This window comes from Garra rufa, chromosome 6 (assembly GCF_049309525.1).
Source record: "Garra rufa chromosome 6, GarRuf1.0, whole genome shotgun sequence".
Taxonomy (NCBI): Eukaryota; Metazoa; Chordata; class Actinopteri; order Cypriniformes; family Cyprinidae; genus Garra; species Garra rufa.
This window is the reverse complement of record NC_133366.1, coordinates 14,362,043-14,373,329: the sequence shown is the minus strand read 5'-3', so window position 1 is coordinate 14,373,329 and position 11,287 is coordinate 14,362,043. Positions and strand designations below refer to the sequence as shown.

Here is an 11,287-nt window from a genome sequence, read left to right as displayed (position 1 = left end):
GTATATGTATATATATGTATATATAAATACACCCACATACATGTATATTCAAGAATTTTTTTTAGATTTATATAGAAAATATTTATAATTCTATATATAGTCTAAATTAAATAGAAGTATAACTATTCATATATATATATAGTTTGTAAAATCAACATACACACATTTATTGTGTTTTATGTATTTTTTTATTATATTTAAATTATTCTAAATTATAATCTATTATAAATCATATGTAGTCATATAATATTTATGAATTTTGTTATTTTTATTGTGCCATTATGAGCCATCAGCATCCTTGCTTAATAGATATTACCATCGTCATAAGCCATAAAAAGACAATGTTTTGCAATCCAACTGTGGGCAGACAAACCCACTGCAGTCCTTATACACACACACACACACACACACACACACACATAATAAAGGCGAGCGAGAGTTAGCTAGAATGGGGGAAGGGAGGGTGACCACATTCGCTGCTACATCAACGCCATCATATTAATGGGTGCCACCGATTTCTGTATAAATGTTGTTCATGTCTGCATCATATTTTGAAAAACTAAGTGTGTGTCTGCATTGTCTATATAAATGAGTTCAATTCATTTTCTGAACTAAATGAGACCACTGCTATGTTATCTTGTAATTGCAGTCTTTATAAGAGGCCCAAGGCGATCGTGTAATACAATCACAGACACACAGCGGTTTACTAAAGCTTCCTAAAAGAGGAGCTGTGTTGGTCACATCTGCTTGAATGAGCTTTAATGGGGGACTCAATAATGGGGGAGCTTTAATGGGGGACTTCCTGTTGTGTGTGGAGCCGACCCCTGCGACTCTTCGGTTATTGCATGCTTGTTGGGGACAAGCATGGCCAATCTGCCTCAGAGGAACAGGATATTGTCATGGTAATATAAAGGCGGGATTCAATTTGAGGAGACTCCTTTGTCAGCAATCAAACATGAGGTTTTTAATGGAACTGAGTGCGTCTTTAAGGGCATTATGAATGGGAAATCTTTTGCTCATTTGGATTTGACAGTTGCTTTGGACATTGAATAGAAAGAACACAATGCAGTTATGTTTTTATTTGTTGCTCGGTGGTAGAGGAGTGTTTTGGCTCAACAAGCCGGATGCTTTAATGTCCAATCAAAACATGTGATGAATTATGTGCCAAATATGTTAAAGGCTTAGCTCACCCAGAAATATAAGTTAGCCCATTATTTACTCACCCTCAAGGCATCTTAGGTGTATATGACTTTCTTCTTTCAGACAAATACAATCTGAGTTATATAAAAAATTGTTCTGGCTCCTTCAAGCTTATAATGGCAGTGGGTGGTTGTTTCTCTTCATCAGTCCAGAACAAGTCCGATATAGTGCATCCATCCATAATAAAAAAGTGCCTCACATGGCTCTAGGGAGTGAATAAAGGCCTCCAGTAGCGAATAGATGTGTTTTTCTAAGACAAATATCCATATTTAAAATGTAATAATCACTTTAATATAGCTTGCGCTAACAGTTGTACCGCTCCAATCCAACATTTGTTTACAGGAACAAAGGAAGCAAACTTTCCTTATTTTAACGAAGGAAAACCAGTCTCCTCTTGGCTTATATCGAAATTCTCCAATATTTTTCTTTACAAATCCTCGTTTTGTACTTTTTAATTGACCGTTATTTTTTTTTTTTTTTTTTTTTTTTGGCTCTCTCCCCAGCACGTCCACATTTGTCACTTCTGAACAGCGCATGCGCAACGGATGGATGAATGCGCTTTATTGGACTTGTTTTGGACTGTTGAAGAGAAACACCCACCCATTGCCATTATGAAGCTTGGAGGAGCCAAAACAATTTTTAATATAACTATGATTGCATTAGACTGAAAGAAGGGAGTCATATACACCTAGGATGCCTTGAGGCTGAGTAAATAATGGGCTAAATTAAATTTTTGGGTGAACTCACCCCTTCAAGGATTAGTTTACTTCTAGAATAAAAAAATAATATGTTTGTGAAAAAAGGTTTTTAAAGAAAACATTCCAAGATTTTTCTCAATATAGTGGACTTCCATGGGGACCAATTGGTTGAAGGTCCCAACTGCAGTTTCATTGCAGCTTCAAAGGGCTCTACACGATCCCAGCTGAGGAATAAGGGTCTTGTCTAGTGAAACAATCGTCCATTTTCTAAAAAAAAAAAAATGTATACTTCTAAACCACAAATGCTATTGCACTAGCTCTATGATGCATGTCTAGGACTTTGTGCTTTATGTATTTGCATTGAAAAAGGTCACATGCGGTTAGTTCTTTGTCTGTGTAGTACAGTATAATGAAAAACTCCATCACATTTGCTCTTCCAACTTGAAAATCACCTGACATTGTTGTTTTACCCTTTTTTTGTAAAAAGGGTTTGACTTTCTTTGTACGGTCACTTTGTAACTCTTCCGCCTATGCCTGGATTTTTTCCAGTGTGACTATGTAATGAGTGACGTCGAGCTATAGTGCAAGATGAGCATTTGCAGTTAAAAAGTATATAAATGTTTAATTTTTTTTTAGAAAATGACAGATTGTTTTGCTAGATAAGACCCTTATTCCTCAGCTGGGAGCATTGAAGCTGCATTGAAACTACAATTTGAACCTTCAACCCGCTGATCCTGGAATGTTATCCTCAAAAACCTTAATTTCTTTTCGACTGAAGAAAGAAAGAAAGACATGAACATCTTGGATGACATGGGGGGTGAGCAAATTATTAGGAAATTTTTATTCTGGAAGTGAACCAATCCTTTAAATTTCAGGTCTGAGGTTAATTAACCGGATCTTGTTTGTGCTGAGGTCCACTCTGCAACCAAATGTCCAATTGCCATGCTAATTATTCTTGTTAGCTCTTGAATCTCACTTTTCCCTAATTGTTACACGCAAATGAAAACAAACAACAGCACTGTCCAAGAAAAAAAGGGGGGCAGGGTAATAACATTTTCCTCAAAACCCAGAGCTGGAGGCATTTCAGCATGACAGACTGTGAGATCAGCCCACTGTAGGATTATCTCATGTTGGCAGATTCCCGCAGAACTGTAAAGACGTGATTTTGATTCTTGGGACGGCTCAAGTGTTCGTGACAAATCCCGATTGTGCATCTCTCGCCACTTTAAATCTGTGGTCCGAGTGACTGGGCAATCGGGTGCATTTGGATGCAGTGGGAACATACTAATGAAATCCAATTTTGATTATTGTTAATGTATATTCCAGCACAATTTAAAAATGTTTAATGAGCAGCAAATCAGCATATTAGAATTATTTCTGAAGGATCATGTGACACTGAAGACTGGAGTAATGATGCTGAAAATTCAGGAATCAATTACATTTTAAAACACATTCAAATATAAAACAGTTACATTAATTGTAACAATCTGTCACAGTATTACCATTTCTACTGTATTTTTGATCAAATAAATGTAGCGTTGGTGCACATAAGAGACCTCTTTAAAAAATATTAATAAGCTGAGTGAACAACCCTGACTAAACTGTCATTTTTAATGAATAGATGAATATTAATGCAGCGTCAACGGTTTTTAAATCAGTTCTCTGTGTCACATTGTAAAGCCTCTCCTTTCTGCTTGACTGCTTACTGACCAACACACTGTCAGTTACGCTGAGACAGAGGGGCTGCTGGGTCTTCGGCTGTCAGGAGACCCACGCCACAGTCCACGCAAACATCACAGCTCTGTATTGATCTGCAGACATATTTTTGATTTGACGCGGTGCCCAGTAGGGAGGCATTTTAATGAAGAGACTATAAACAGGAACTCCATGAGGGGCTTGTGTGTGTGTGTTCATGCATTGACTGAGAGAGAAAGAGAGGGAGAAAGAGCTCAGGGAGGGAGGCATATGTGAGACCATTGTTAGCCTTTCTAGTCTCTCAAGGAACTGAGTTGTCATGGCAACAGAATATAGATTGTGTGTGTGTGTGTGTGTGTGTGTGTGTGTGTGTGTGGATGCAGACAGTGGGAGGGAGGTTGTACCAGTCAAATGTAATGGCTCACTAGCATAAGCTAGGTATTAACCCTATAATGTCTACTGCATCATGTTTGATATGCAATTCAAAACCGGTTTTAAGTATCACGGGTAAATTTGTAGCAATAGCCAACAATACATTGTATGGATCAAAATTATCGATTTTTCTTTTATGCCAAAAATCACTAAGATATTAAGTAAAGATCATGTTCCATGAAGATGTTTTGTAAATTTTAAATTGAATTTTTGATTAGTAATATACATTGCTAAGAGCTTCATTTGGACAACTTTAAAGGCGATTTTCTCAATATTTTGATTTCTTTGCACCCTCAGATTCCAGATTTTCAAATAGTTATATATATTGGCCAAATATTGTCCACATCAATGGAAACCTTATTTTTCAGCTTTCATGTGATGCTTAAATCTCAATTGAAAAAAAAAAAAAATTACTTGCATGACTGGTTTTGTGGTCTAGGATCACATATTTCAAGATGATCACTTACTGGACTGAAGCAACTTTTGTTTATTTTATTATCTATACTTTATTTTTTAGAAAAATCATGTCAAAATGTGAGCTTGACAAATCAGGTTTTTAAGGAAACTTTGTTTCAAACGTTCAATTATCATTGTACTGCATTGCATTATGTTTTCCCCCACAATAAAAAAACTAAAGAGCCTCAATCATAAAACATCATCTTACTGAGTCATATTATCGGGAGATATAGAGCGACAGCTAATATTTATATATTATGTAAGTATTACACAAGTAATTTTATATAAGTAGTCTGCTGTATTGTTATAAAAGAATTTTATTTTTGTTCAGTTTTGTCCTCTGAATAAAACAGAAGTGTTGTTTTGGTCCTCAAGTCTGAGCTTCATATTTTCACTATATCAAGCTAAATAAGCCATAAAAATCTGAATTTATTTCATTTTATCTAAATGTTCAAAAAAAAAAAAAAAAACGGGGTTAGAAACTGAGGTGTTGTTTTGCTCCTCAAGTATGAGCTCCATATTCTCACTATATCAAGCTAAATGTGCCATAAAAGCCTCATTATTCATTTTTATTTTTTATTTTATTTTATCTAAATTATATCTAAATTATATCTAAATATTTAAGAAACAGAGTTAGAAACTGAGGTGTAGATTTGCTCTTTAAGTATGAGCTCCATATTCTCACTATATCAAGGTAAATCAGACATAAAAGCCTGATTTTATTTTATTTTATTTTTATTTTTATTGTGTAATTTAATTAAATTTTATTTAAATTTTTAAGAAACAGTGTTAGAAAGTGAGGTGATTTTTTTGGTCTTCAAATATGAGCTCCATATTCTCACTATGTCAAGCTAAATAAGCCATGAAATCCTGATTTTATTTTATTTAATTTTATCTAAATGTTCAAGAAACAGGGCTAGAAACTGAAATGTTGTTTTGCTCCTCAAGAATGAGCTCCATATTCTCACTATATCAAGCCATAAAAGCCTGATTTTATTTATTTTTTGTAATATCTAAATATTTAAGAAACAGTGTTAGAAACTAAGGTTTTGTTTTGGTCTTCAAATATGAACTCCACATTCTTATTATATCATGCTAAATAAGCCATAAAAGCTTGATTTTATTTTATCTAAATGTTCAAGAAACAGGGTTAGAAACTGAGGTGTTGTTTTGCTTCTCAAGTATGAGCTCCATATTCTCGCTATATCAACCTAAATTAGCCATAAAAGCCTGATTTTATATTATTTTATTTGTATTTGTTTATTATTTTTATTATCTAAATATTTAAGAAACAGGGTTAGAAACTGAGGTGTTGTTGTGGTCTTCAAATATGAGCTTCATATTCTCACTATATCAGCTAAATGAGCCATAAAAGTCTGATATTTATTTTATTTTATTTTATTTTTATTTATTTTTAATAAAAAAAAAAACATGGTTAGAAACTTAGTTGTTGTTTTGCCCCTCAAATATTAGCTCCCATATTGTATTCTATTCTATTCATCCCATATCATGCCAAAAGAGCCATAAAAGCTTATTTTATTTTATTTTATTATATTTTATTCAACTAAATATTCAAGAAACATGGTTAGAAACTGAGGTGTTGTTTTGCTCCTCAAATATAAGCTTCATATTCTCACTGTATCAAGCTAAATAAGCCTTAAAAATTGTATTATTTTTTTTATTTCATTTTATTATATTTTATTTTTATCAGCTAAATGAGCCATAAAAGTCTGATATTTTATTGTATTCAAAAAACATGATTAGAAACTGAGGTGTTATTTTGCCCCTCAAGTTTATTTTATTTTATTTTGAAACAGGCTCGTATTTAATTTGGTCTTGACTATTGGATGTTTTTCTTAGTGTTCTGTGTGTTTGTGTTTTGCAGGGCTCTTTCCCAGGCAACCTGCAGCTGGTGCTGGTACTGAGACCCACAGCAATCTTCCAGCGGACAATCTCAGACATCTTTTTTAAGTTAAACAAGGATGAGTTTAAAATGAAGGTGCCGGTAAGTACACACACACAGCATCAGACACAAACTCCCACACTGAGGCATGTGGTTAATGAAGAGCGTAATGAGATGTATAATACACTGACATAAGAGAAGTGCTCTACATAATGTACTGTGTATGTAGGTGATCATGCTCAGCTCTGTGACTGAGCTCCACAGTTACATCGACCGCACACAGCTCACTCAGGAACTGGGCGGCACGCAGGAGTACTGCCACGAGAAATGGATTTCACACCGCACCGTGAGTACACACCTGTTTTTAACTATGGTACTGATGGATGGACCATAGAAATTAAAAGTGGAGACAGAATTGGTTAAATGTCTAAAGCTCACAGTGAATGAATAAACATACCGAGATACTGAGGAATATATGCTTGCTACTTGAATTAAATATGCCCTAAGAGTGGGCTTAGTAGTAATAGTAGCTTGATATAATGTTATAAAATCCCAAACATATCTTAAATCTTGGTGCTTCGTCATTATAATGTGGTATTAAACAAACACTCTTTCCAGGAGGACGTTGGTCTTCATCTCAAGCAAATGAATTGCCGTTCTTCTCGTTCCATTTGTGGACTTGCTTTTAAGTAATCAGTAATTGATTTGTCTGTATTGATCTGTTGGCTGCTGTGTTTTAAGTACAGTGCACTTGGATGTTTCTTATTGTTGATTGCATACTCAGCACACTTGTGTGATTGGTGTGGCATATGTGTCTCTTGGTTTGTATTGCTCATGTAGGCCATTGAAGGTTTTGCTCTGATGGTGAAGAAAACGGCACAGACGCTCCAGTCTTTTGGGACGGAGCTGGCAGAGACAGAGCTGCCCAATGACGTTGAGGCCACGTCCAACCTTCTAACCATCCACACTGAGAAGAAGGACAAAATGAAGGTCAGAAAAATCAGTAAAACTTCATATCAGCAAACTAGGCAATAATGTGTTAGACTGTACATTATCCTGCTGAAACACAACTACTTGGCAAATAAGTAAATAAATAGACGTAAAATATTGATTTGAGTGAGTTGAATTTGTTGTTGTTTTATTTATTTGTACTATTTTATTTCAGGATTTATTATGTAAGAAAAAAAGAGAAAAATAAAACTTGAAATAGATCAAATGCTGTAATACTGTAGCAATATATACACTTAATGTTTTGGAAAATAATCTCTCAATCTTCAAGGCTGCATTTATTTGATCAGAAATACAGTAAAAAATGTTATATTGTTACAAAATTAAAATAATTTTTATTTTATTTTAATATGTTAAAACATAATTTATTCCTGTGATGCAAAGCTGAATTTCCAGCATTACTGCAGTCTTCAGTGTCACATGATCCTTCAAAAATCATTTTTATATTCTGATTTGCTGCTCAGTTATTAATAATGGTTCATATTATCAATTTTTAAAAGTGTTTGCTGTGTAATACTTTTTGTGGAAACCATGATTTGTTTTTTTTAGGATTCTTTGATGAATAGAGCTGGCAATAGAGCTTTTTTTTACATTATAAATGTCTTTACTGTCACTTTTGATTAATTCAATTTATAGGAATAAAATGCGTTTTAAATTATATTAAACATCTTTTAAATTTGGAATAAGTGTTTGGAAATATTGATATTTTTAATTTTTTAAAATAATTTTCAAAATATTTTTTTAAAATGTGAAATATTTGTACTATTTAAAATAACTTTTTTTAATTAAATATATTTTAAAATGTAATTTATTCCTGTGATTTCAAACCAGAATTTTTAATATCATTACCCCAGTCACATAATCTTTCAAAAATCATTCTAATATTCTGATTGCTGCTTAAAACGTTTATTATTATTATTATTATTATTATTATTATTATTATTATTATTATTATTATTATTATTATTATGAGTAGAATTTTTTTATTATGAGTAGAATTTTTTTCTTTAGATCAAAGAAACGTGAAAAGTTCAGAAGAACAGCATTTATCTGAAATGGAAAGCTTTTATAACATTATAAATGTATTTATCATCACTTTTTAATCAATTTAATAAATAAAAGTATTAATTTCTGTAATTTCTTTACCAAAAAAAGTTATACTGACTCAAAGCTTTTGAATAGTATAGTGTATAATGTTACAAAAGATTTTTATTTCAGATAAATGCTGATATTTAGATCTTACTGTACTTTTAAAGAATCCTGAAAAATTTACTCAGCTGTTTTAAATATTGATAATAATAATAATAATAAATGTTTCTTGAACAGTGAATCAGCATATTAGAATGATTTCTAAAGGATCGTGAGACACTGAAGACTGGAGTAATGATGCTGAAAATTCATGTTTGTTCACACAAATAAATTGCTTTTTAAAATATATTCAAATAGAAAGTAGTTATTTTAAATAGTAAAAATATTTCACAATATTACTGAATTTGCTGTATTTAGGATCAAATAAATGCAGGCTTGGTATGCAAAAGGAAATTATTTAAAAAGCATTAAAAAAACTTACTGTTAAAAAACTTTTGACTGGTAGTATACATTTTGTGTACGGCAATACACAATTAAAGCGCTATATAAATGCTTCATTCATTCATTCATTCATTCATTTTATACAGTTTAGTAGTCATTACACTAAAAAAAAATGCAGTATATTGCAGTCAGAGTCAGGTGTGTAATAAAGATTATATAATATACTATGCCTCTGTTCAGGGCATAGTCCTTAATAAGGGGTCCAGTAAGATCATAAATAATTTAACGTGTATTATTCACATGGCCATAAGCTATAAACAAACCTTAAGTTTACATAAATAATTCATGTTGTTCATCAGTCAGACCGAATAGTATGTTTATTTCATGTGGCTCTGTGTGTGTGTCCAGGAGGACTTGAGGATCGCTCTCTGTCAGGGATCACGTTTGCTGGAGAGCATCAATGAGCCTCTGGTGAAAGATCCAGATTACACCATGAACCAGGATGAACTGGAGAACCTGGCTACTGTTCAGAGGTGTGTTTGTGTGTGTGTGGGTGATACCATCTACCCTGGTGGAATGCAAAAATGAGAGACCAGACGGTTACAGTACAGCAGCAGACTGTTGTGTGTCCTTGGTTGGTTTCTGCCTTTTATTAAGCTGTTCAAGGCAGCTGTGTTTTGCATGCACAACGAGACACAACAAGATGACCCACCTGGTCAAGATTATACAGCAAATCTACACGCACATGTAAGAAGAGCATTAACTGACAGGACCGTATTGAAATCCAGCTCTACTCACATGACCTTTCAGTGAAGCAGCCTTCTGGGGTCTGGGTCTGTGTGTGTGTGTGTGTTAATATCCACAGGCGTCTGCTGTCAGCCTTAATTATGTAGACGTGACTATATTTGTTTGAGGTTTTTATTTATGGGTACTGCCAAACATACACCATGAGATTTTTACTTGGTACTGACTTCATCTTTTTTAGAAGACAAAACAAGTCGTTTTTGTCATGCATTTTGATCTTGTTTGTCTTTGCTCTTTGTATGCTTTCAGTGTATGGTAAAGAGCAGCTTGAACATTTTTCTAAATATCTCTTTTTGTGTTTCACAGAAGAAAGTGTATCGAAGTGTTTCAAGAAGTATTTTCAGCACAGTTAAAATGAACATCTCTCTTTTTCAAGGTTGCTTGGTCAGTTAGATGAGACCGAAACAGCATTTGATGATTTTTGGGATAAACATCAAACCAAGCTAGAGCAATGTCTACAACTGCGGCATTTTGAGCAGAACTTCAGGGAGGTAAGATACACAGACTGGTGCATATTTGTGTATACTTTTTATTATATTTTATAATATTATATTCAGTGATATCAGTGTTGGGGAAAGTCATTTTAAAAAGTAATGCATTACAATATTGTGTTACTCTCTAAAAAAGTAATTCATTATTTTACTTAGTTACTTTTTTTTGGAAAGTAATGCATTACATAATTATTTTCATATTATGTCTGGTAATGGATATATTAGCGCTATTAAAATTCTACTTTTATGTCAATCTGTATGTGTATTTTGTACAATCTTTACATGCATAATAAAAATATTCTACTTTGTCTTAAATTAAAAGTAAAACAATTTCAAATCAGTTGATTTAAATGCTAAAAGTGAATTTAAGCAGCTCAACATTATTATGTGTACTACAAAAATATATATAAATTTTAAGATATAATAAAGATTGGAATTAACAGTGTTATAAGTGTTTCTAAAGATTAATTTTAAGTGAGCATTGCATGATGATGGCAAAAGTAGTCAAAAATATACAAATAGTGTAAATGAACACGCACAATTGAATGTGCAAAATCAGCCAATTTATATCCAATATCTATGAATAATAGTTTTGGTACAGATATATTGTACATTGCTAGCTGATGTTACCTGGTGGATATGAGCAGTACTTGTAATGGCTGTGTTCCTCTGTGTTGTAGGTCAGAGGTCATTTAGACCTGGTGTATGACAGACTATCAGGCTTCTCAGAAATTGGAATTAGCCCCGCACATGTTGAACATATCCTCAAAGAGCTGACCAATCATGAAGAGAGAGCATGTGTAAGTATTAACTTGATTTTTGATGACATTATGATATTTGTTATTCAGATGCAAAACAAAATAACATAAAACATAGTACTGCAAAAAAAAAAATGCAACGGATCCAGTTTACTCCTAGCAAACATCCATTTGTCCTTATAATGTTCTAGCGTGTGCAGAAACAGGCATATGGTCTAATAAAGCATGTAAATCTCACACCCCATAATTAAATTGCTGAGCACGGCAGTTTGAGGCCCTTACAGAAATTAGCCACATGTCCTCATCCTATGG

General features: G+C 33.2%; 1 protein-coding gene across 9 annotated transcripts in view; it reads left to right on the top strand.

Moving 5' to 3' along the window:
• The window catches only part of mcf2la (mcf.2 cell line derived transforming sequence-like a), an 80,940-nt gene that overhangs the window by 48,248 nt on the left and 21,405 nt on the right, over positions 1-11,287 (top strand). For all 9 annotated transcript variants that reach the window (XM_073843300.1, XM_073843301.1, XM_073843299.1 and 6 more), the window contains 6 exons: positions 6,367-6,486; positions 6,614-6,730; positions 7,225-7,374; positions 9,331-9,455; positions 10,103-10,217; positions 10,898-11,017. In XM_073843300.1, the coding sequence (XP_073699401.1) occupies positions 6,367-6,486; positions 6,614-6,730; positions 7,225-7,374; positions 9,331-9,455; positions 10,103-10,217; positions 10,898-11,017 (747 nt within the window). The remainder of the gene's footprint in view (positions 1-6,366; positions 6,487-6,613; positions 6,731-7,224; positions 7,375-9,330; positions 9,456-10,102; positions 10,218-10,897; positions 11,018-11,287) is intronic.